The 25,464-nt window shown below is 34.4% G+C and overlaps 1 protein-coding gene across 3 annotated transcripts in view; it reads right to left on the reverse strand.

Moving 5' to 3' along the window:
- Positions 1-1,161: 1,161 nt before the first annotated feature.
- The window catches only part of wrn (WRN RecQ like helicase), a 47,085-nt gene continuing 22,782 nt past the window's right edge, over positions 1,162-25,464 (reverse strand). Inside the window, exons 19-37 of one of the 3 annotated variants that reach the window (XM_051120928.1) lie at positions 20,793-20,967; positions 20,394-20,575; positions 20,208-20,309; positions 19,869-19,961; positions 19,660-19,789; positions 18,409-18,579; positions 15,491-15,585; positions 12,748-12,811; positions 12,561-12,625; positions 12,305-12,386; positions 11,985-12,097; positions 11,501-11,615; positions 11,155-11,286; positions 10,645-10,807; positions 10,133-10,269; positions 8,904-9,023; positions 8,425-8,562; positions 2,062-2,170; positions 1,162-1,942 (exon numbers count right to left, since the gene is read on the reverse strand). In XM_051120928.1, the coding sequence (XP_050976885.1) occupies positions 1,911-1,942; positions 2,062-2,170; positions 8,425-8,562; positions 8,904-9,023; positions 10,133-10,269; positions 10,645-10,807; positions 11,155-11,286; positions 11,501-11,615; positions 11,985-12,097; positions 12,305-12,386; positions 12,561-12,625; positions 12,748-12,811; positions 15,491-15,585; positions 18,409-18,579; positions 19,660-19,789; positions 19,869-19,961; positions 20,208-20,309; positions 20,394-20,575; positions 20,793-20,967 (2,218 nt within the window). In that variant the 3' untranslated portion in view covers positions 1,162-1,910. Of the gene's footprint in view, positions 2,171-8,424; positions 8,563-8,903; positions 9,024-10,132; positions 10,270-10,644; positions 10,808-11,154; positions 11,287-11,500; positions 11,616-11,984; positions 12,098-12,304; positions 12,387-12,560; positions 12,647-12,747; positions 12,812-15,490; positions 15,586-18,408; positions 18,580-19,659; positions 19,790-19,868; positions 19,962-20,207; positions 20,310-20,393; positions 20,576-20,792; positions 20,968-25,464 lie in introns of all 3 variants that reach the window. The other 2 variants (XM_051120927.1, XM_051120929.1) reach the window with 2 other exon arrangements.

The following is a 25,464-nucleotide window of genomic DNA, read 5'->3' on the forward strand; positions in this document are numbered from 1 at the left end:
GTTTCTTCATGTCATTCCAGAGACAGACTGGATGATGGTGAGATCAGATCTCTGTGTGGAGTACTGGCTGTTGTCAGACTCCTTGTGCAAACAAAAATCTCACTAGATTATTACAATTAGTGGCAAACAGAATGTTTGGAAATGTAATCCGATATTTTTTACTGACACACTACAGCAAAAGATAGAAATAGCTTACTTTAAACCATTTTTTAGCTGGTGAAAATACTAGTGGCCTAAGACTTTTGCACAGTACTGTATTTATAATTTGAAAGCAAACAAATATCACTGTTTAGAACAGGGACATCATACCTTTCAGAAAATATAATTCACATCTTAATACTGGAAAGAAAACGTATTTAACAGTAATATATATGTCCATGACAGGGTGGACATATTTCATGTTTTATGCTTTGAATAATGGCCCATAATTATATAAAAAAAAATGTGTGGGAGTTCAGCTAATATGTTTCTATAGCACTTGAGTATTCACTATTTATATAACATGACATAAAGCGATTGGGAAATTAAGACCAAAATATGTGAGTATAGTGAGGGTTGAAAGGCAATCTTTTGTGATACTGACCCACTATATCAGGGGTGACGAACTCCGGTCCTGGAGAGCCGCAGCCCTGCAGAGTTCAGCTCCATCCCTAATTAAAACTCACCTGCCTGTAGCTTTCTAGTAACCCTTCAGACCTCGATTAGCTTGTTCAGGTGTGTTTGATTAGGGTTGAAGCAAAACTCTGCAGAGCTGTGGCTCTCCAGGACCGACGTTCGCAACCCCTGCACTTTATTTTTACCAGCTCTTTATAATAAGGTTTGAGATATATGTCCAGATTTATCAGCATACATACAGTAACTCATGCAGAGTGATACATACTATAGCAAATCTCAAATGCTTGTATTACTGCAAAACATAAGCTATATTAATGCTCAGCTCTAATCTGCTATGCAACTATGAGGCATGATGGTATTATGGTAATACAAACATTAAGATTTTCTGTAACTTCTGTCCAATATGTATGAAATATTAGTGTACATTAAATCATGTGTCATATAGAGCAGTGAGCTGTAAGCTTAAAACTGCTGACAGCATTTCTTACTGATCCTTCAGATCTGACTGTGCTGGATCATGACTCTCGACACTCAGTTTTCACCAGATGCGGGTAGTCGCATATCTTTAATTATTTGATTTTTATTGTTACATTTTTATACAAAACGATGATTTACACTGGTTAGAACAAGCTACAGACACAAAATCAGTCAGGTGTACAAAAGCTGCTCATTTGTGTTCACACTGAGGTTGGACAGAGGTAGACTCAGAGAAGAAGTGCTCATGAGAAAGCAGAACGTCCTGCCAAAGCAGATGATGATAATGATAACAGTAAGAGATGTAAGGGACACAAATCTGGCACACTTTAAGGCTCTGTTGTTATGTGGGTATACAAATACTGCTCTCTGAATAAGCTGCTACTGTTATAGCAAGCATGAGTAAAATAAATACATAGCATAAGTAAAAAAAAAATCACTGTGAACACCAAAACATTAACTGAAATTGCACCATTACTGTATTAACTACAGCCGTTTGTATTTTATTTTTTTTAAATTAAAGTATTTGCCCCTTGCAATAAACATTCTTAACTATCAAAATCGTATCGTCTTTGGTCAATTATTTAACATTTTTACACTCAGGAATGAGGCAATTCAAAAAAGTCCCAACTACGCTTTAGAAAGGCCCGTTTTTGAGGTCTGGGAGTTGTGTGGGACTCTGGGAGGAGTGTTTCCACAGCGACAGGTGGAAGCCAGTAGTGTACAGCGCCAGGCCACTCACGGAAGCAGAAACATGATACGCTCAAATCTAAAAAGATTTCCTAACTAGTGTGTGAGCCTGTAAGAAAACTGAAAAATACCTAGAGGAGTTCAAGCTGCTGGCAACAGGAGCCTTGAGAACAAATACAGAAAAATAATGAGACGCTCTTGTAGAATTAGGTCATATCAGTGTTCAGGGTCATGAACAAAAATAGTTTTAAATCTTGTACAAAATAAGTATTAAGTATTAACTGAAAAGTCCTTTCTTCTTTTTGGTTTTCTTCTGAGTAGCAGCAGTTACTGAGGTGTTTGGTCCTTCAGCCCAGTCAGGCAGTTTTCTTTTTATAGGCTGACTCTCAGTCTGTGGAAACAAAAAGAATCAGCCTGTAGTCAGTTTTACTCAAAGACATTTTGACAAGTCATTTTTAAGAAAGCTGACATATATGTGACCCTGGACCACAAAACCAGTCTTAAGTCGCTGGGGTATATTTTTAGCAATAGCCAAAAAATACTTTGTCTGGGTCAAAATTATTGATTTTTATTTTATGCCAAAAATCATTAGGAAATTAAGTAAAGATCATGTTCCATGAAGATATTTTGTAAATTTCCTACTGAAAATATATAAAAACATAATTTTTGATTAGTAATATGCATTGATAAGAGTTTTCTCAATATTTAGATTTTTTTTCACCCTCAGATTCCATATATTCAAATAGTCGTATCTCGGCCAAATACTGTCCTAGCAAACCATACATCAATGGAAAGCTTATTTATTCAGCTTTCAGATGATGTATTGATCTCAATTTTGAAAAATTGAACCTTATGGTTTTGTGGTCCAGGGTCACATATATCAGTAAGAGCTTTTTAGCAAATATTTAGTACATTTTCAGTCTCCTCCACTGACCAGTTCATAAGATGTGAGATAAAAAATAAACAGTAGCTTGGAGACTAATTCTTGCTACTAACTAGTTGCTTATTTGTATGCATATTACAAATACTTTTTAGTACTTATAAAGCACAAATTAATGCCTTATTGTGCATGACCATATTCTAGACCTCCTAAAGGGATAGTTCACCCAAAAATGAAAATTGGATGTGTATCTGCTTACCCCTGCTAAGATTTTTAACTCAAACCGTTACAGTCTGTCAGTCATATAATGGCAGTCAATGGGACCCACATACACTGACAAAACCAAATTAAACCCTGCGGCTCTTGATGATCAGTGTTGGGGAAAGTTACTTTTAAAAGTAATGCATTACAATTTTTTTTACAATGAATTCAGCTCAGGCTGAAAGAAAAGGACATTTATGCAGGAGATCACTCTTTAGCTATTAAAAAATGAAGCACAAATGTTAGTTTATCTAAATTAATTTTTGCTTATTAGTATGGTTGAATTGCATTATCGAAGGTCAGCAGCAAAGACACTGGTTAATAAAATGGGATTAAATACATAAAGAATATTTGTTTTAATTAACATATTTAATTATTGCAGGGTTGCGTCATATACTGAGTTTGCATTTTACTGTTTTTATTCATTTGAAGGAATACTGATTCTGTTTTTTGTGAGTGAGATGAATTAATGCACGTTCACATTTAGTTTAGAATACAGTAACATCATGTTTACTCCAATTTCCTGACAAGAGACTTGTCAATCAATAAATGGGGAAAAAAGGGGCAAACTTATCCGGGAGTGTTGACTCTTTCACAGAGGTAAACAATGATATAAATATAGTTCAGTTTCTTGTAAAGACTGACTGTTTCGTGTAATAAGACCTCAATGTATCACCAGGAGCTGCAGGGTTTAATTTGTTTTTTTCTGTGTATGTTTTTTTGACTCTCACAGCCTTGGGTCCCATTGACTGCCATTATATGACTGACAGACTGCAACGGTTTGAGTTCAAAATCTTTGTTTGCGTTCTACTGAAGAAAGTCACCCACATCTTGGATGCCCTGGGGGTAAGCAGATAAACATCAAATTTTCATTTTTGGGTGAACTATCACTTTAATCTACCCCATTCCTAAACTTAACAACTACCGTACTAACTATTAATAAGGCAAGTCATAGTTAATAGTGAAAACTGGTACCCAAACTAAAGTGTGATCAAATGAACATATATACGATCATAGCCATACACATCTCAGCTTATTTCAAGTCTACATGCCACCTCTTTCAATCCGATCAAAATTTAATTCAGATCAATTGAGGTATTTACATTAAAGCTTTTCAGTCAGACTGAGCCATCAGATTATGAATTCATTATTTGGGTGCATGCAAACATAGCAAGTGCAACTGGTCCTATTCACACTGCGATCAGGATTCAAAACACTGTTTACCAACATGGGAGGGGGCACGCTAGCAAGGACGCAAAAGACTGCAGCTGCTTACATCTGTTGATAATGCGCCTCTTGTGGGCAGCAGAGTGACTTTCACCTGCACAGCTCTTACTAGCCAGCCTTCGTTACACTTACGAGTTTCGTTAAAAAAAGAAAAACTATTTTACAAAGACTAAATGAAGAAACTTGCTCAAACACTGACTACCCCATCATTTCTCTATGATCATTTAAGCATAATAGCAGAGAGTAACACCACTGAGTCTTAAAAATAGCTATTTATAAAAATACTTCAAAATTCATAATACATCATTGTAGCTGAGGAGATAGAGGTAACTACCAAGATTACACTTATCACCGAGTAGTATTTGTATTTAGGTGAATGAGGACACCCAATTTTCAAGACCATTTTCAAGAATTTTCAAGTTCTTAAAAAAAATAAATAAAAATAAATAAATAATAATATTAATGATAATAATTTATTTAATTAGTGTTGTCAAGTGATTAATCGCACACCCAAAATAATGGTTTGTGTTTACATAATATGTGTGTGTGTACTGTGTATATTATGTAAGTAAAAATACACATGCATGTATATATTTAAGAAAAATGTTATTAAAATATTCATATATAATATCAATTATATGAATATAAATATATACATGTAAATAATTTAAAAATATATACTGTATGTATTTACATATAGACATAATAAATATACATAGTATACACATATTATGTAAACAAAAACTTTTTTTGGATGTGATTAATTGTGATTAATTGTTTGACGGAGCTAAATGAAATAAAAAAAAAATCTTTTAAACTAAGTCTATTTTAACAGAAATTAGGTATAGTCAAATATTAAATAACATGTAAACTTGCATTAATTAAATTAATATTGCTAGTAACTGTTTAAAAGTTACCAAGATTTTGTTATTATTTTAATAATTTTAAGATATAAATACATAGTTTTTGTCATCAACCATCTGTAACCAGTTTTTGTACCTAAACAAAAATTCTACATAGGCAATTTTAGCAAGGAAGGCACTCTACAGTAAATTAAAAAACTGAACTTGTTTGTTAATACTTGTTTGTTAAGCTGACTGATACTATATGAATGAATGAATAAATAGAAAAACTACACAAGTAAATACATACATAAACAAACAAACAAACAAATGAATACTCCCCAAATCACCAGAATTGAATGTTTTAATGCTGTTTTCTGGGAATAAGTAAAGAAAAGAGAAGAAAAGAAAAAAAAAAAGAGAAAAAACTTTGGGTAATGATTAAACTCTAAAAATTATTACATCTTGATCAAAGACTATGAAGACAAACATGATTGTCTCTGGAATAACGTCACTGATGAAAAACCAGGAACATATATTAATAAAGTAACCATTTTGATTTCAAGTTGACCTTTACTGTATTCATTCAAATGCCATTTGCCTTCAACTGTGCAGACGGCTCACTGTTTTCTGTTAACACAACAACGTGATGCTTCAAAAATCATCATCTCTCCAGCTAGTGTTGGCTTATAGCCACATCCCCGAGAATATCCTGAGCGTGAAGGTTTACATGACGCAGACAGCTGCATCAACAGAGGAAAACCCCGCACTGCCCACCATCGGATTAACTTCCATCACAATTCTTCTTAAGCCATTTATGCATCCCTTCAAACTCCATTTCCTTCCAGCTAACTCTTCTTATCTCCCTGTCTTGCAATCTGTTCAGCCTTCATGCTAAATCATTTGTGCGACTCAGAGTGGGCAAGGGAACATCAGGAGGGAGGGTGTGTTTAGAGACGCCCTAATGATCTCATATCGATCTACAGGCTTGTGTCACTGCAGGACAAAAGAGCCATGATGGACGTGCTCTTCAAACAAGCTTCTATCACCATTAATCTCCATGTTAACAGGCCAGAGAGTTGCACACTAGACAGTAATGGCTGGAATTTACTGGAAAAGTCCTGAACCACAAATACAAAATTCTAATATAATATTACCATTATACAATATATTAGTCTTTATAAATAGCAGTTTTATTACATTGTGTTAGTAATGTTTATAATTTCATTTCACCTTTTTCCTTTGTTATTTTTAGAAACTGAGAACAAATGTATAAAATCTTGACAATAAAGATGACTCCATCCTGTCACACCTCCTGGACTTTCCTGAAGATCAGAAGTGAAGCGCTGTGACACAGGTCACAACCTTGTGACCTTAATGGCTTTGAGCTTACAAGGGGAGGTATCGGGTAATAGCGCATGTCAAAGGTCAAGCAGAGGTTAAAGACAGTTGGCTCACGCTAAAGCGGCGCACAGCACTCATCACTTCAGGGGAGGGTGTCTGATGTTCAATGATTCTACCAGACAGGGTTACACCTAAACCAAGGGTTGGGATTCAGATTACAGCCTAAAAATCTCTTTGTTAACATCATGTGATTTAGCAGTCTGAAGGTGTCGCATTCATCAAAAACAGTCAACGGTTAAACCATGTGTCAAAAAGACACATGAACACATGATCTGAGTGTTCAGAAAGTACTGAACAATAATAAAGATCAAGTGTCTGACACAGTCTAAATGTTTCTGATAATTCTACTAATCTAATTTTTCTCCAACAATTTTCAGTTCCTATCATATGCACAATGTTTATTAAATATAATAAAATAATTTGCTGCAATGCATGCTTTCACCCCCAAAGTGTTTCTAAAAATGTTTCACAGGTTTTTAATTTTAATACAGGTTGACAAAGAGAAAATTTATCATTGTACATTTTCTATTGACAATGCTTATAAAGTCAAAATTCATCATCCATTTTTTTCACCATATATAATGTCAAGATGGTTGAGAGGGATGAGATACTGTAGTGTTGTAGTGTTGTACTGTTTTCACATGTGTGTTTTCTCTTTCATTGGGCGAGTTAATGCACTACCATTCAAAAGTTTTTAATCTGTAAGACTGATTCTTTTGCTCACCAAGGCTGCATTTATTTGATCAAAAATACAGTAAAAGCAGTAATATTGTAAAATATTATTACAATTTAAAATTTACAATTTGAATTTTCAGCATCATTACTCCAGTTCTTAGATTAATTAATTACTTCAGTTCTTAGTGTAACATGATCCATGACTTGCTGCTCAAGAAACATTTCTGATTATTATCAATGTTGAAAACAGATTAATATTTTTGTGGAAACCGTGAGACATTTTTTCAGGATTGAATATCACTTACTTAGAATAGAATCTTTTTGTAACATTATAAATGTCACTGTCACTTTTGATCAATTTAACGTGTCCATTAAATAATCATTACAGAAGTCCACTTCTAGAACAAAACTTTACAATTAATTTACTCACCCCCTTGTCATACAATATGTTTGTGTCTTTCTTTCTTCAGTTGTAAAGAAATTATGTTTCTTGAGGAAAACATTCCAGGATTTTTCTCCATATAATGGAGTTCTGTGTTGCCCGCGAGTTTGAACTTACAAAATGCAGTTTAAATGCAGCTTCAAAGGGCTGAGGAATAAGCGTCTCATCTAGTGGAACGATTGGTTATTTTCCAAAAAAAGTACATTTTATATACTTTTTAACCTCAAACTCTCAACTATTCTCTGTGACACGCATGCAAACTCTGTGTAATCCGGAGCAATACAGTTAGGGAAGGTTGAAAAACTCCCATCTCATTTTGTCCTCCAACTTTAAAACCATCCTACGTCAATGTTTTACCTTTTTTTTTTTTGTAAAGGGCATTTGATCTTAGCACAATCACTTTGTAAACACTGGGTCGGTACTTCTGCAATCATGTAGGACAATTTTAAAGTTGGAGGAGAAAATGAGATGGGAGTTTCTCAACATAGTTTGCATGCGCATCACAGAGAATAGACAAGATGAGCATTTGAGGTTAAAAAGAAAATAACTGATCGTTTTGCTAGATGAGACCCCTTTTCCTTGGCTGGGATCGTTTAGAGCCCTTTGAAGCTGCATTTAAACTGCATTTTGGAAGTTCAAACTTAGGAGCTCCGTAGAACTCCATTATATGGAGAAAAATCCTGGAATGTTTTCCTCAAGAAACAATTTCTTTACAACTGAAGAAAGAAAGAGACAAACAGCTTGGATGACAAGGGGGTGAATACATTATCTGTAAATTTGTTCTGGAAGTGAACTTCTCTTTTAATCAATAATCATCAACTCCAAACGTTAAACAGTAGTATTATTCTTTGTTTAAAGTATTTAAAGTATGCATTATTCCAGTTCTTTAAAAGCTCAGCAAGAACACATCATACCTTCACAGGTGAATCGCTGAAGAGATCTTGTGTGTCTTTATCCAGGTTATCCTGGTTCCAGGAGGCCAGTTCCATTCCACTGCTCTGAGGAACTGGGTCACATGGCTTCAGACGGACATCAGCACTCAAGCAGGAATCCTGTACACACCAATAGACATAAACCTCACACTCAACACTGGTCAACATTTAGAGCAGAAATCAGAAACTAAACAACACTCAGCATGGACATATATTGGACTTGCCACAGGTGCAATAATAATAATAATAATTTGCATAATGATTCATATAATGAACCTTCTGTATAATGTTCCCCTTGAACTACATGCATTACTGCAGACTTCACAAGCTGATCACGAGACAGAAAAAAACTATTGTGCAGAGTCTATCCACATATGCAATGATTTCAGAAATAATGTGTGCACATTTGCAGATAAACTACCTGTATAACTGGCATTCTGAGACAGAAAGATATCAGTCACCTGTGGCATGGGAATACTGATGAAGAGTTCATCTTCATTCATGTCCATGACGTCTGCCTCATGCTGTGACTCTTCAATCACATGTTTAACAGCAGGTCTGTCTGCAGTCACTGATTTATCCTACAACGATGACACACATCTGTTAGCATTTGATCCTTGCATACCAGTATCTCAGGAACTCATCCACCTGCTACCGTGACCATTACAGAACATAACCTACACAATCATGGAACTAGTTATAGCGTAAAACATCTACAATTTTTTTCTACAAGACATCAGCAGTAAAACACTCAAAAACTAGTAAACGCTTCAGTGAGACAAGAATATACTACAGCTCTCAAAGCCAATGGACACAAAGAGGATGATCCCACATCTGGAGATCGGCATGCAGGGATGATCGCTAAGAAAACTAAAGTAGGTCTGCCATAATCAGTCTGAAAGACACAGCAGATGTTACGTCAAAGTCCTCGTCTTCTAAGGTCAGAGCGCTGAGAGACTCCAAGAGTTCAACAGTGTCTTAGACATGGCTGTAAACTGTCAACGGGTAGCTGACAAATTGCAATGGCATGAGGATTTCAGGTTAAAACATATGAATGTGTGAGGAAAAGTGCATTCTGTATACACAATTAATTCAAAATTAAAACATTTCATTTAGTGTCTTAATCAATATAACTGCATATCTAATCATTTAAAAATAGTTTTAGATTATTTAATTAGGATTATATCATGTTACACTGAAGACCCCAAGAAGGTTTCCTGAATCAGAACACTGATGGCGGGTATTAAGTTATCATTTATTTTGTTAAAGGCTTGACTTTGTCTGAAGCATGATTTCTGAGATAATACTTATTTCCTTTTCCTGTCATTAACGGCAGAGGTAAAAATCATCATAGTAAACTTTAGTATGTTCCATGAATCAGATCACAAGCCATCAGACACCATGAAAAACCCTGCTCAGCACAGAGGAAGAGGAAAGAAATGATAAACCTTTATACATAAATAATGGACAGCAGCTATACATAAATTATTAATACTGAAATCAGTAATGTCAGCAGCTAGCAGTATATCAGTTACTCTGATAAAAAACAAACAAATCTAGAAGTGTTTTCATGTGATGGCACTGTGCTGACCTCTGCTGGTGCATTTCAGCCAAATATGATTTAAAAAAATACAAAATGATTTTAAAAAACTGCTCTACTGGAGTTAAAGGTGACAGGAGTGAAACACACCAGCGGCTCTATCCAGGTGATGTCATGTTGTGCTGTGGATGAAGCATCTCTCTGGAGTTTATAAAGCGCCAGCCTGAGCAGGAAGTTACTGATATCTTCAGGGACACGAGACCGGATCGCTTTAAAATCACTCAGATCTGTTCAGGAATAAAACAGAAATAATACAAGTGGTCGTATGAGTGACAGCGTGATCTTGTTACAAAAGTTACATGTACTTACTATAGTAATACAGTATTAGTAAAATATGGAATATTCACAAAACTAACCCTAAATCAAATATTAACCGTATAGTAAGTTCATGTTGTTATTACTCAGTAATTAATTGAATAATTACACTGTAACAAGGACACCTTAAAATAAACTGTAACCTAAATAATTTATTAATATAAATTCAGTAGCAGTATTGTATAGTTTGAACAAAAATCCAAAATCTTGAGTTCCAAAAATAGTCTCACAACCTTTCCACATCTAAATAAGAGATACTGGATTGTTTTTGGTGTAATGCATTTAACCTGAGCTGACTGGAGGAGAGGAGATGATTTTTCTGATTGTGTTGTAGATGGAGGGTGAGAGTCCAGCTCTGTCCGTGTCCACAGCACAGCCCATCTTCTGAGCCTGCAACAGATGAGACTCCACCACTGCCATGGGCAGACTGCGAGCATCTGCTACCTGCCTCTACAGAAGACAATACATACATCCACATGACATAACTGCTGCTTAAGGATCAAAATATGCTGGCTTAATGACATCCTCAAAATTGCCGCCAGAAGAACTTCTTTCTCACTACTCCCATAATATCCAAATAATATTGTTGCACACATCTATAACCTCATTAACCTCAACTAACCGTTCATCACTGTTGTAGTCATTTTTAGAAAATTCTTTTTTTTTTTCTTTATTTGCTGTTTTTGACTTTTGATGGAGTAATTCTACATAATTGCATATAAGAAAGAAATTGAGAAAATGAGAAAAACATGACAGATACCACACTAAAAGTGAGTATTAGGAGGTGAATGTTGTACCATGCTCTTGTGCTCCAGCTGAAACAGTCTGTATGTGACAGAGACACTGTCCGGTAGAAACTGACCCACAGAACTGTACTCACGGCTAGACTCTGTTTGGACAGGTGGAGTAGAGCTGGAAGAATCATCCACCTAACTCACAGAAAAACTCATTATCATACAGTACAACACATCATACTGAACAATATCAGCCCACAAGCCCTGAGCCCTTTCGGTTCAAGCATTCTGCATCAAAAAAAAAAAATTAAAAAAAAAATGCAGCCATAGTGAACATAAGAAAAAAAAAAAAACTTTTGAAAAGTAATGTACAATACACAATGTTTATCAGTGTCTTCATGTGCAGTACCTTTAAGCCGTGTGACTGACAGAATGTGGCGATGACATCAATCAGAGGTGTTAACATTGCTGCTTTTGCTTCTGAAACTCCATCCACCTGTTTCAAGCTGGATATTGTGCACGGCCTGCCACAGAAATCCACATGAAAGATCAAAATATGACCATTAACAAAATGTCTGCCTAAAGACTATAAACATTAAGCGTCAATATGAAATGGCTTTTTTAACAATTAAGGTGTGGTCACATTTGTACAATTTTAGTAAAATTTTGTGGGCAAAAAAGGTCCATAGCCAAAAAAAGTCAACAGCCAATAGGGTAGTAATGTATAAAGCAGCTTTCTACTAGTCACACAAAACTCCCAATGGCACGAATTCCGACAAGAATGACTGGATTTTGCAATGGTAAATCTGAGCTTAAATCTTAGTTTTTTGGAGGACTACACTATTCTACACCATCCAAAGACCAAAAACCCCTTTAATTTAGGCAACGATTACCTTAATTTTGCCATGTCCAGGAGTATTTTATTGGTGGCCAGTACAGCTGGTGGGATGTCTCTGAGACCAGCTAACTTCTGACGCTCCGACACCAGCATACCATACAGTTCAGACTGTAAAAACCAATGAAATTATACAAAAAGTGAGAAAAACAGACACTGGCTGTTGTTTCCAGAGACATACACAGCTGTGCGACTTTCAGAAATTACCCACTTACTTTTAAGAAATAGGAAACATGACAAGCTCTGAAGATGAGCATCACATAACATGAAAGCACTGCTCATCTTCAATCTGTGGCAGGAGTGTTTAGTATTCAGTACCTGCAGCTGGACTTCTCTCGCTGAGACCGCTGGAGTCTGGGCTTTGACATCAGTGTGCATCTGGTTTGGCCTAACAGCTGGTCTATATACAAATATTAAATGTCATTTTTCACACTAACAGACAGACGTAAGGCTAACCTAGAAATTTTAAAATGTGACATATTTAGTGGTAGAAACCTCTGAACAACATACACAAACCAAAAGTTAAAAAAAAAGACCAGTCACAGTCAAAATGTCAGTTTATATTATTACATACCTAGATGGTAAACCTGCTTTCTCCACAATCTGATGGCTGTCAACTATAGAACTGACCTTCTGCCTCTGAAATGAAATAAGAGAGGGCTGCGAAAACAATAATAATAATAAAAAAAACATTTAAAAGTAAAACTATTTATTAAAGGGATAATAAAAGTTTTCAGAATTCATTAATAGATGATACTGACCCGAGTGTAATCTGACTTCAGCTTAGAAGTAGTAGACTCAACATGTGCTGGATCTGGTTTTCTCCTGCAAGGACATATCAGGAATACAATACAAATGCATCCAGAGATTGTTTGTGTTTTGTCACACCTTTTACAATGTTACATTAGTTATATTACGTAAAACAAACAAACAAACAAAAAAAATTCACAGAAGATAAAAAAAACACAGGTATATGTTTATTAGATTTAAGCTGTGCATTAGAATGAAGGCACTGAAATCTGTGCAGGAGCAAAAGACAAGAAAAAAAGACAGAACATACGCTTCTGGCAAAGCACCTTATGACAAGGCGTAACTTCAGCAGGGTTTCCACTCTTTTTCGGTGATCATTTTCCAGGACATTTTTATTTTAATAATGGTGGGAATAAAAGACAAAGAAGATTGCCCTAAAGTAATATATTCCTCTCTCGAGAAGTCTTTAAAAACATACAGTTTATGGTCATGACTTAACTATAAAATAAGCTCTTTAATATGAGCTCTAAATTCTACATTACAACAAATGATTTTCAGAACCAATTTTAGTCCCATAGCTAAATAAACAAAATATATTGGAAGTATTAAATTATTTTATTTACCTGTTTGAAAATAAAAATTAATTAAAGCAGTTAATTTATGCTAACAATACTATTAAAGAAAATATTTTAAACTATTGGCATGTGTCCTTCAAATATTTTCAATTAAGTGTTACTTTAAAAGGGTCAAGTGAAAAACGAGTGAATTCTGGCTAACTTAAACGTCTCTGATTGGCTGTTGCATATCACTGTTCATAGAAAATGATATAAATATTCACGGATATGTTTGAAAGCAGCCGCTGGTATTGTTACATTTTTTTTAAATTTCTGTATTGACGTGGTACAGAAGTACTAATAGACTACTTTTGACAATAATCAAAATCATTAGTTAAGTTACTGAATTACTGAAATACTCTTAAAGTTAAACATTAGACAGAACACATCAATGTTCAAACTGTCAAAAGTCAGTAGTGATGTGCTAATTTTGATTTTTCATGGCTGATTCCGATTTGTTTTACGAGCAAATTCCGACTTGTTATTTTTTTGTTTAAGCAAGAGATGAGATATAATGAAAATATGACTAGATGAACAAGATGGTTTTTTTTTTGCTCTATTACAGGGCAAACTTTCTATAGCCATTTAAAATTAGAGGTAACCACTGCATTTTAATCATGATCCAATAGGGCTGGACAATAACCACTGCAAGTTTCAAATTCTTAACGTGATGTGGGCATTTTAAATGAATGTATCTTTGAAGGGAAGAGACTGTCTTGAGAAAAGCTTCGATGGCATTTTCATTTTATCTGATAAAGTAGTGTTCATGACCGCAGCGTTGCTTTGTGTACAGCCCTTACCAAGGAAACAGATGTTTTTGCTGCTCCAAAAGTGCCTCTTACTGGTAGATAATGAGTTTGGTATTTTCAATAACCCTGTGTACAGCAGTGATTTCACATTTCTTGTTTGTATGAAGGCGAAATACAAATAAAAGGTGATCATTCATTTATTTGTACCATTTTTTCTAAATTATATGGTTTTATAAAAGGAGGTTTCATAGACTTGGCACAGTAATTTTTCAGAACTTTGTATAGACAAAAAATCTGCAGGAAACAAAAACAGCACACTGGTTGATTGAGAGCACATATTGACTCTCTGACAGCAGGTGGTGCTTATGGAACAGCAGCAATACAGCATTTCCCTGGTTACCACTGCAAACAAAGCAGCACTGTGCTAAGAAATACTACTTTAGTATGGATAATACAGATGAAAAGAAAATACCATGTAAGCTTTTCTGAGTTCCCCTCAGAGAAACATTCATATACTGTAAACACCCCCAATTAAATTTTATGGATTTTCTTCCAATATTTTGCGCATTGTGAACACTGAGCTTGCTCTGCCAGTATTTTCTGCTCTTTGCATTCATCTTCAGCATCTCTGGCCTTTGTTAATGTCCCGTTTACAGACTTCATAATATTTCCACACAAATTAAATTTTGGAAAATGCTTGCAATACTGTTTGTGTGTAAGTCCGGAACAGAGATCGGCTGAAATAAAACAAAAGAGCTGATTGATAATTGCTTTGTTCGGGGCAGAAACCGGTCAGTTACGATTAATGGCAGTTCAAACATTTTCTATTACTAGCATTATTTGTTTCGGGCTTGGCTAAAGGAGAACACAATTCCTTTTTTATAATAATTTTCCAGGACAACTAAAGATTTTCAAGGACATTTTCCATTTTCTCTCATTTTCCATGTGTTTTCCAGGACTGGAAAATTAGTCATCAATTTTCCAGGTTTTCCAGGACACGTGAGAACCAAGCTTCAGGCAGGCAGTTCCCAACCAATAGAAAACCAGTACCACAAATGTTTTTAGCTCTCTATTGTATGGCTTATCAAAGCATTGATAAACATATTAGAACACAGAAGAGATTTATGGCAAAAGAAAAGGGTAAAATAACTTTTTTTTGACAGGGACTAATGCAACTTCTGCTCTCTGTTACAGATATATCACAAAATTAAAATCTAGTCAGAATAGTTCTAGGCATGTGAATGGCCTCTCATGAACATTAAATTGGCTTATGCATTAAATTTACCTGGTGGCTCAGGTTTGCCACATTGACTCAATGTGCCCTCAACTACAAAGTGCACATGTGAGTTTGTGTGTGCTGGAGCACTGATGGTAAGATGTGAATGTCTTACCGTGGTACACACACTTTGCTGAACAGATTCATGTTGGGCTGCAGCAGGAGTTGTCTGTGCCTCTCGTCTTCAGCTTTACTTAGCCATGATCTGCCCTGAGTGAAACATTTCCAATGTTTATTAAGATATAATGGTTATAACATTTTATGTATCAAGTCTTTATTTCATAGTGACTTTTAATATACATTTTTACAACTGAATCCTACAACAAATTAAAATCGACAGATTTTGTGGAATCTGTATGATGGAAATTGAAATCATTTAACTCCAGAGTGGAGGAAAAACACAAACAGATATTAGAGGTGACTCTCCTTATATTAGATGTGATGCAGCTTTTGTGCTTGGCCGCTAATGAAAATAATAATTCTACCATATGCTTTAGGTGACTACGCACTCTCTGTGCTTGGACCCTACACATTCCCCTTGTTATACTACAACAAAAACATATATATCAGAGGCAGTTTTATACATTTGAATACATCCAAAAAATAAATCCAATGCAGAGTTCTTGTTGCTGCGCTCCCTCTTGCACTTTTTACAGTAGTAAAATGTTACTGTCCACGTCTCATGCCTTCTCATGTTGGACTCTTTCAAGATCGAGTTTTTTTGGAGATGCGTACACTGAAAAATTTAGACAAACATTCAAAAAGGCCTGCAAACTCCAATAAAGAAAAGGAAAACTTTGAATAGAAGATAAAACACTACTTAAATGAAAAAGAGGATAAATATTTTGGTTGCTTTCCACTTGTTTGTTGAGAATGAATGTAAACAACTTTGTTCACTGTTAAACTCCACAAGTAAGCTACCTTTCAGTTTAGGGCCCCATGAAATCAATTTTATTTTTCCCTAAATTCTGTGGTTTTTTTTTGTTTTTTTTTCTGGATTCTGCATTTTATGACTTAATACAAATGTATCATTAAAAATGATATCTAATTCAATTAATAATAAAAAAAAACCTTAATAATTTAATTAATCTTTTAAAATGTAGCCAAAATAAAAATATAACAATTATTTTACAAAATAACAGCATTTTTTTGGCCAAATAAGATTTTGCACAGCAGAACTATATAAATACATGAAATTGAATGAAAAATATCTCTGCTTTATGTTTTATCTTATGTTATGTTTGTTGCATCTTTGATTTATGATATTTCTTAAGAATAATATTATTACTTTCAGAAGTACATTTTATTATATAATAAAGTAATATATTTCTGTCATAATGTCTTCAAGTTAAACGTTGAAAGTTTTACTTTAGTAGGTAGTCGTGAAAAGTTTCTGAGTTAGCGTACTACACACTTAGAACAGACTTATTAATGACATGCACTGACTGGCTGTCGCGTTTATTTCTGCTGTAAAAGGCTATTAGATTAAGCTGTTTACATTTTTACTTCATATTAATTATCATCGTTATATATGTTTAACCATGTTTACGTCAAGATAAAAGACAGTCAGAACACTTTTAGTCGCAATGTATGTCATCTCTAATTAGGGCTGGGTATAGTTTGAACTTTATCGATTCCGATTCTGCTTATTGATTCAGATTCTTAACAAATCCTAGATTTGATTCCAATTAATTAAAAAAGTCAAATCAAAATTAGGTCATTACACTTAAATCAAACCGCAATATGGACTAGTATCTGTAAATATTACACACAAAAATACCATTTAAATGTGAATCCTGAATGTTCTGTGTGTCTCTGTTTTAATGAATGGAGCAGACGAGCGGTTTTGTTTACTGCACACACTGAAGTGTGCATGACGCTCGCGGTGATTTCAGCATCTGTCGTCTCACTAAATGAGGACATAAATACATGAACAATATCTGCTGAGAGTCACTTCACGAGCATTTGACCGTTCCATTTCAGGAAAACTAGCATTATATAATATACACACAGAAATGTAAAGGTAAACACGACAACCCGTCAAAATAAAAGTCTGTTTTAACTTGAAGACACGTTTTTAACTGTTTTAACTTGCCAGATATATAATACTACTATTAGTACTACTACTAAAATGAAACAAACATTACTTTTTAGGGTATAATCACACAACATTTCTTGCATGTTTTAATTTTAATAGTAAATTCCTTTGTTTGCCAAAACAAGTTTGCTTAATTTTCAATAAAAGATTAATGAAATTAATGTTTTATGCCTTCATTTGATAACCAGAACATTTTAAATACACAACACAGAATTTCTGAGGGTAAAAAAAACTTTCATAAGGCTATTTTAAGAATAAATTTGAATAAACTAAGTATGCATTCAAATAATTAGACATGCTAAAACACAGAATTTGATAACAATAAAACATGTTGCGAGAAAAATAAAACATTTCATAGGGCCCTGAACATGTCATTTTTGTTAAACCTTTATTAAATTGATGCGAAATTGTATAAGTTTCATGATTTAAATTAATTAGACATGCTCTTTGATTAATAAAATTTTATTTAACCATTAAAAAGGAGTTGAGAAAAATTAAAACAGAAAAAAAATGAATTTGGGAAAAATTCGGTTTTTGATGATATACTGACATATTTTTGTGCATATTGGGGGCGATATGACAAAGACAAAGAGACAAATGACAAAGAGAAGTCAGATCCGGCCCGGAATGACCTTTTCTGCAGTGAAATCGCACAGAACAGTTTGAGAACGGACACAGGCCGGAATTTTAAAATCACACTAAAATGCGAACGCAGGAATCGTTATGCAGAACCATGTGTCTTATCGAATACCCAGTTCTTGGAACTTCGATACCCAACCCTATCTCTAATAAAAGGGGGTCCTGTCTGCTGAAATCATATTTGGGGAGGAATATGCAGGGGAATGTGGGGAACTTTTTTCCCCTTTTTTCTCCTCTACAGACACTCTTTGACACAATTTTTATGTTATAGTCAATGACTAGCCTTTACGCAGTACCTTGGGTGTGAGTTTACAGAGGATGGTGAATTTGTTGTGGCCTGTGGTTTCCATCAGATAATTTTCAGCAACAAGTTCTCGGCTAAGAGCTTTCCACCAAGTTTCTGAGATTGCCCTGCCGATACCAAAGAGAAAGTGCTTCCGAAAGTGATCTGGAACCCGCTGAGAGTTCTATAAGAAGAATTAGAAATGCACATGTAAAGCTCTAACTTTTAAATATATAATATACATCTTTCAATATAAACGTACATCAATATACATTTGGACATTAAAGGGGTCATCAGATGCCCATTTTCCACAAGTTGATATGATTCTTTAGGTCTTAATAAAAAGTACATGCTTTGGTTAAAATTTCTCAATGGTAGTGTAAATAACACCTTTTTTACCTTGCCAAAATCAGCTCTGCAAAAAGCATCCTATTCTGGTCTAGGTTGCTTTAAATGTTAATGAGCTCTGCTCGCCCCGCCCCTCTCTTCTCTTTGTGGAGTGACGAGCCTGTTTACTTCACCAGCATTTATCCGTGTTTAGTCGCTAAACTTGCTAACTATTAGATTCATAAAAAACGCTTATACTCACTTCTGATGTAAGTGAAGCTGGATCACAAATAATTAGTGTGAACATAGATGGATATATGTAGATCAGGAGGCACATTCCTTTCACAAACAAACGTAATCCACTGCATTTTCAGCGGCTCAGATGTCGGGAGTAAATGACGACCACTATGTTCATTATTACATCCAGCAACACAACACCTCAATCTGAGATATTCTCGCCGAATTTACATCCCTGCTCCGGCATCGAAACAATGGAGGTCGGACTGTTACATCTGATTTAGGGTGGGTCTGAGGTAAGACACTCATATCAATCAACTATCGTGGGAGCGGCCTCTGTCTGTGTGATGGTGTGACTGAAAATGTCTCGATTTGAAAAAGGGGATATTATTTTTACAGATTAATTAAAAACCACTGCATGGATTTTTATCATTATAGGGTAGATTTGTACATACACTGCCAACACACATTAATGTTTAAACAAATGTTAAAAAAAAAATGTAAAAGTGAACTTTGCATCCGATGACCCCTTTAATGCATACTTTCACAGAAATATTTTGAGCTTAGACTTTTTGAATTGATAAATGATTGTGATTAACCTCAGATATTTATGACTCAAAATCAAAGTAGAGGATTTAGTTTTGTATGCTACTTTTTGTATGTTTTGTATGTGGTAAACAGTTTTCTGTTTTTGACGTACTGAGCCCCGCAGCAAGAGGATGGGTGCTGTGATGCCAAACTTCTCCTCCATAGTGCTGATGGCCTTCATCAGCTGATACGCACATGTGCCAAAGTCCTGTAGGACCACCTCTGGATCCCCAGTGTTTACACTGAAACCACACCAAAATAAGTCATACTTCATGAGGTACAAGAACAGTTTGAAAACACACAGAAAGCAGACTTACTCACCCTGAATTGCAGTTATCACAACAATTACTGCTACCCATAATTCCAGAAGTCACTTTCCTCAGACGCTTGTCTTCAAAATGACACAAAATCAACCTAGGAAACAAGTCATCATGCACACAAAATATAATCATCCTTAAAAATCAAAAGAAAATCATGTCTTGACAGAATTGGTGTAACTGCAAGTGTTTTCATTTCATGCCAAAAATCAAAAGAAAGAAATATTATGACTTTTTTTTTTTTATAAGTAGCCTTATTTTTTTTATTTTTTTTAACAAAAACTCAAATGTGATTTTCCTTTCAGTTTACATATTCTGGACAGGTTAAATTAAATTCACTTACTTTCGCCTGCACTTGGTAGAATTAAGATACTTTTCCATTTTTGCCATCATGTCCATTTTGTAACCTCTAAAGCGCTCACTTTTGGATTGATTGAGAATGAATCTTCAGGAAAACACAAAGCATTTTAAGTAAGTCCGCCAGAAAAAGTCTTGTAAACTAGTTAACAAAATGAGGATGAGTTGTTACCTGTTCAGGACCATATCTCCGGGCATCCATAAGACGTGACAGGCGCTGGGCAGCCCGTCTCTACCGGCCCTTCCGATCTCCTGATAATATGACTCCATCTCTTTGGGAGCTCCGTAATGGATGACTTTCCTGATATCAGATTTATTTATGCCCATTCCGAACGCCACAGTGGCCACCACACACTGCCAACAAAACCATAAGGAACCAACAAATGTTACGTACAATAAATGCCCACCCAGACAATTTAAAAGGAAACTGTAAAATCAGCTAACCGTAATCAGTTTATATGATGTCACAAACATAGACACTTCAACATATAGCTGCTAGACACTACATAAACAAATGTTGTTTCTGGTGTAAGACAAACATTTTAATTAGACTTCTTTTAATGGCATTCACCTGAATCTCATCCCTCATGAACTGATGCTGGGTTTCTCTCCTCTGTTTGATGCTCAGACCCGCATGATAAACCCCACATGGGATGTCCAGCTTACACAGCACTGCCGTCACACGCTCCGCCTCTTTCTTTGATGGACAGTACACAATGGCTGAACCTTCAAACTCATAGCCACCCCTACAAAAACAAAATCTGCATCCTTACAAATAAAATTTAACAACTGTAAAGAGACAGTAAGTGGATTCAGAGAATAAGCATTAAACTGTGATAAAACAAAAACAAATTGGAGGTTTTGGATTAAATTGTTGTTTTGTGTCGATTGCTTGTCAAAATCAGATATTTTTGAAAATAATAATACAAAATAATTAAAAATAATTAAACTGAATAACTGCAGAGGTTTTAATAGCTAAATGTTCGTCATTGTTTACTAGCAGATTTATAGACTTTTCTAGTTGTTTGTGACCACTGGAATTTTTTACAAATATTTTTTACTCCCAAACTTAAACTTCTACTCAATGAAATATTTCAGTTTGACATAGCTAGAAAATATTAGTCTCATTATTAAAATAGAGTCCAGAAATCACACTTTTAAAATTCTGCTACACATGCAGATTTTTCAAGATTGTGAGAATCCTGGTACTTAAATAAAATTTAAGGCAGATGTAGAGCAAACAAGTTAGCGGTTTAATTTATTGCCTTACTTGAAATTAAAGCTAGGCAATATGGCTAAATATATTTTAACAATTTTTTTTTCCATTCTTACAATTATCATGATATACCAGTCAAACGTTTTTGAAAGATAAGATTTTTTTTTGTTTTTTTTTTTAAACAATTTTCTTCTGCTCACCAAGCCTGCATTTATTTGATCCAACATATAGCAAAAGCATTAATATTGTGAAATATTTTTACTAAATAAATTACTGCTTTCTATTTGAATATATTTTAAAATGTTTACGTAAATGGAAATTGGCCATTCTAAGGTAATAAAAACATAATGCCTCATTATATAAGGTCTTCACACACCCCTGAAAACATAGCTTGGTATATTATATTTTTGTCAGTAGATCCTCCTAAATATTACACACTATACCTTTAATTTAGGGCCCAGCGAAATTCATTTTATTTTTCCCCTAAAATCTGTGTTTTCCATTTTAGTTTTTCTGTATTTCTGTAAAATTTAATCAATCTTTTAAAATGTTTTTTAAGATGCTGCACATCAGAACAGTACATATAAATAAATGTGTATATATATATATATATATATATATATATATATATATATATATATATATATATATATATACACACACACATATATATATATATATATATATATATATATACATATATATATATATATTTATACTGTTTATACTGCTATACATTATACAGTATTCCTCAAACATCCAATTCTTCTTCTTCTTCTTACTATTATATATTACTATCTATTACTTTATATTATTACCTTAAGAATTACATTGTAGTAAACAGGTATTACTATATTTCTCTCAGAATTTCTTCAAAGTAAATCAAACATTCATTCCATTGCAGCGTCTAGTTATTCACTAGTTTTCTCAAATGAAACTGTAAAAATCTTTTGAGATTGTGTTCACTGTGTTCATGTTCTCGTATATAGACACAGCAGACACTTGTAGTAAATGAATCTACGCCACTTATTCACACAGAGGCACACAGAACATGCAAACGCCACATACATTGACTGGCTGTTGTCATGTTTACTTCTGTTGTTAGATTAAAGGGGTCCTATTTTGCTCATTTACAAAGTTTTGATTTTGTTTTGGGGGTGTACTAGAACATGCTTTCATGCTTGGTGGCTCGAAAAAGGCATTATTTTTAACATAATTTACATTATTACAATACATTTCTCCCAGCCTGGCACAAATGCCTCAATTGACCATATGCATGTTGTTAGACAAGTCAGCTCAGTCATTTCCAGTCAAATAAACCGCGCCATAATAGGAGTGTCCTTTGCTCGTTTTCTCTATTAAATCCATTCACAATTCAAAGAAAAGTTTTGTTTGTCTAAGAGGACCAAATGTCCATGTAAACCATTTCAAGAATGACAAATGCGAGTATAAAAAAACTTATGTGATTAAATCCGCGACTGACAGTAATAACCGAATGAAACATCTGACAAGCTGATGTCAAAAAAAGAGCTGTGCATTAAATGATTCAGACTAAATTCAGAGTAACAAAACTACAGCAGTAACAAGTTTGTGTTGGTTGAGTATAGGCTGTTTAATAGCTTTTACAGTTCAAGATAAAACTTAAAAGATGTAGTTATGTAAAAAGATGTAGTAGATGTAAATATAAAATAATTCAAATTCATATTGATTTATATTAAATGCATTATTTAATTCTTATAAATATTAATATATAAGTATTTAAATAATTCACCCTTATAGTCTGTTTGCGTCTGAGCTTATTTATTTATTTATTTATTTATTGTATTGACTTTCTGCAGTTGCTATACAATATACTTCAGTGCAGTAAAAGTACTAAAATTTGTTATACTAATTTTATAATAAATCGAAAAGCAGGACTAGGGAGTTAAAATGGCAGCTGCAGCCAATGAGTGATCCTCTACTGCCATCTTCTGGTTATAAGGGTCATTTCATATCATTTTCATCTTAAAAAAGATGAATCTTTGAAGTGAATTTTACTGCACAGCTGTAGAATTGAAAAATAATAAAGGCTTTAAAAAATTACACGCTTTTAAAAATGAGCTCATGACCATGAAGGAAAGTTACTGATTATCAAGAATACTGTTAAGATGTCACTGAAGAGAAGCATCGTTAGTTACATAACATTAGCCTAAACTGTTTAACTGTCAGCATTTAAAATGTACAGCTATGTGTCTAGGTACTCTTCTGGGATTTCCAGGTTCTTTATGTTGTTAAATAACATGAAACTGAACGTTCATGCCACTATCATCATTTACAATGTTGCAGTTATTATTTTTCTTAGTTTCTGATAAAGGAGCAGGAGAGGAGTCTCAAGAGTCTCCACTTATATATAGCACATATAAAATGAGCTTCACCGAAAGTTTATGAGCCGGCTTATCATTATGCAAAAGTTCTAAAGAACACTCCGTGCATATGGTCAATTAGTTCCAAGTTCAGTGAAGGCCCGCGTTCCGAAAAACTAAATGTGTTGTGATTGGTTAGCTGTCCCACCGTGTTTCAATTGGCGAACAGCTTAGACCAGAGGTCCCCAACTAACTAAATTAGTAAATTGCTCTGATCGGTCATATAATCTATTAGGGCTTAAACGGATGGAAGTTGATCCGTGATAGAATGAGCTAGGTCCAGACCCCACCGTTCGGCATGTGATTTGAAGATTAATTTGCCAATTTACACGTTCAAGCTATTTAAAACCACAAGAAGAAACCAAACAGAACTCAACCCGTTACGCTCTGTTCTTGCACACACCTAAAGCGCGCACAAGTATAGTTTCAGACAGCGCGGCATACAGAGTTGTAAAAATATGGCATTTTGGTAAGGTTATTTGACACCAAAGCCCTGATAGTTTTTCAAGTTACTTTATATGGACAGAAAATGTTTTTATTTGACACAAACTGCCTGCGATTGTTGACTGGTATCTGAAGTTAATGTTTATTAATATATAATGTATTTGAAGCGAACTCCTGGAGATCGCTGGCAAGTATAATGTAACCTTACCAAAATATAAAATGTATTTGACACCAAAGCCCTGAGACCAAATCGCTGGCAACTATAATGTAACCTTACCAAAATATGTATTTTTTTGACACCAAAGCCCTGACAGTTTTTTCCAAGTTATTCTATATGGACAGAAAAGGTTTTTATTTGACACAAACTGCCTGCGATTGCTGACTGGTATCTGAAATTAATGTTTATTAATATATGATGCATTTGAGGCGAACTCCTGGAGATCGCTGGCAAGTATAATGTAACCTTTCCAAAAATATGAAATGTATTTCTTGACACCAAAGCCCTGACACACATTTCTACTTATTTTATATAAAAAGATAATGTTTTTATTTTGACACAAACTGCCTGCGATTGCTGACTGGTATCTGAAGTTAATGTCTATTAATATATAATGCATTTGAAGCGATCTCCTGGAGATTGCTGGCAAGTAAAATGTAACTTTAACAAAAATATGAAATGTATTTATTTGACACCAAAACCCTGACAGTTTTTTCAAGTTAATTCATATAGATAGAAAATGTTTTTCTTTGACACAAACTGCCTGCGATTGCTGACTGGTATCTGAAGTTAATGTTTATTAATATAAAATGTATTTGACGCGAATTCCTGGAGATCGCTGGCAAGTATAATGTAAAAATATAGAATGTATTTATTTGACACCAAAGCCCTGACACACTTTTCAAGGTAATTCATATGGACAGAAAATGTTTCTATCTGACACAAACCACCTGCGATTGCTGACTGGTATCTGAAGTTAATGTTTATTAATATATAATGCATTTGAGGCAAACTTCTGGAGATCGCAAGTAATGTAACCGTACCAAAAATATGAAATGTATTTATTTGACACCAAAGCCCTGGCAGTTTTTCAAGTTATTTTATATGGACAGAAAATGTTTTTATTTGACAAGAACTGCCTGGGATTGCTGACTGGTATCTGAAGTTAATGTTTATTAATATA

The sequence above is a fragment of the Labeo rohita genome, chromosome 10 (assembly GCF_022985175.1).
Source record: "Labeo rohita strain BAU-BD-2019 chromosome 10, IGBB_LRoh.1.0, whole genome shotgun sequence".
In the NCBI taxonomy this organism is placed as follows: Eukaryota; Metazoa; Chordata; class Actinopteri; order Cypriniformes; family Cyprinidae; genus Labeo; species Labeo rohita.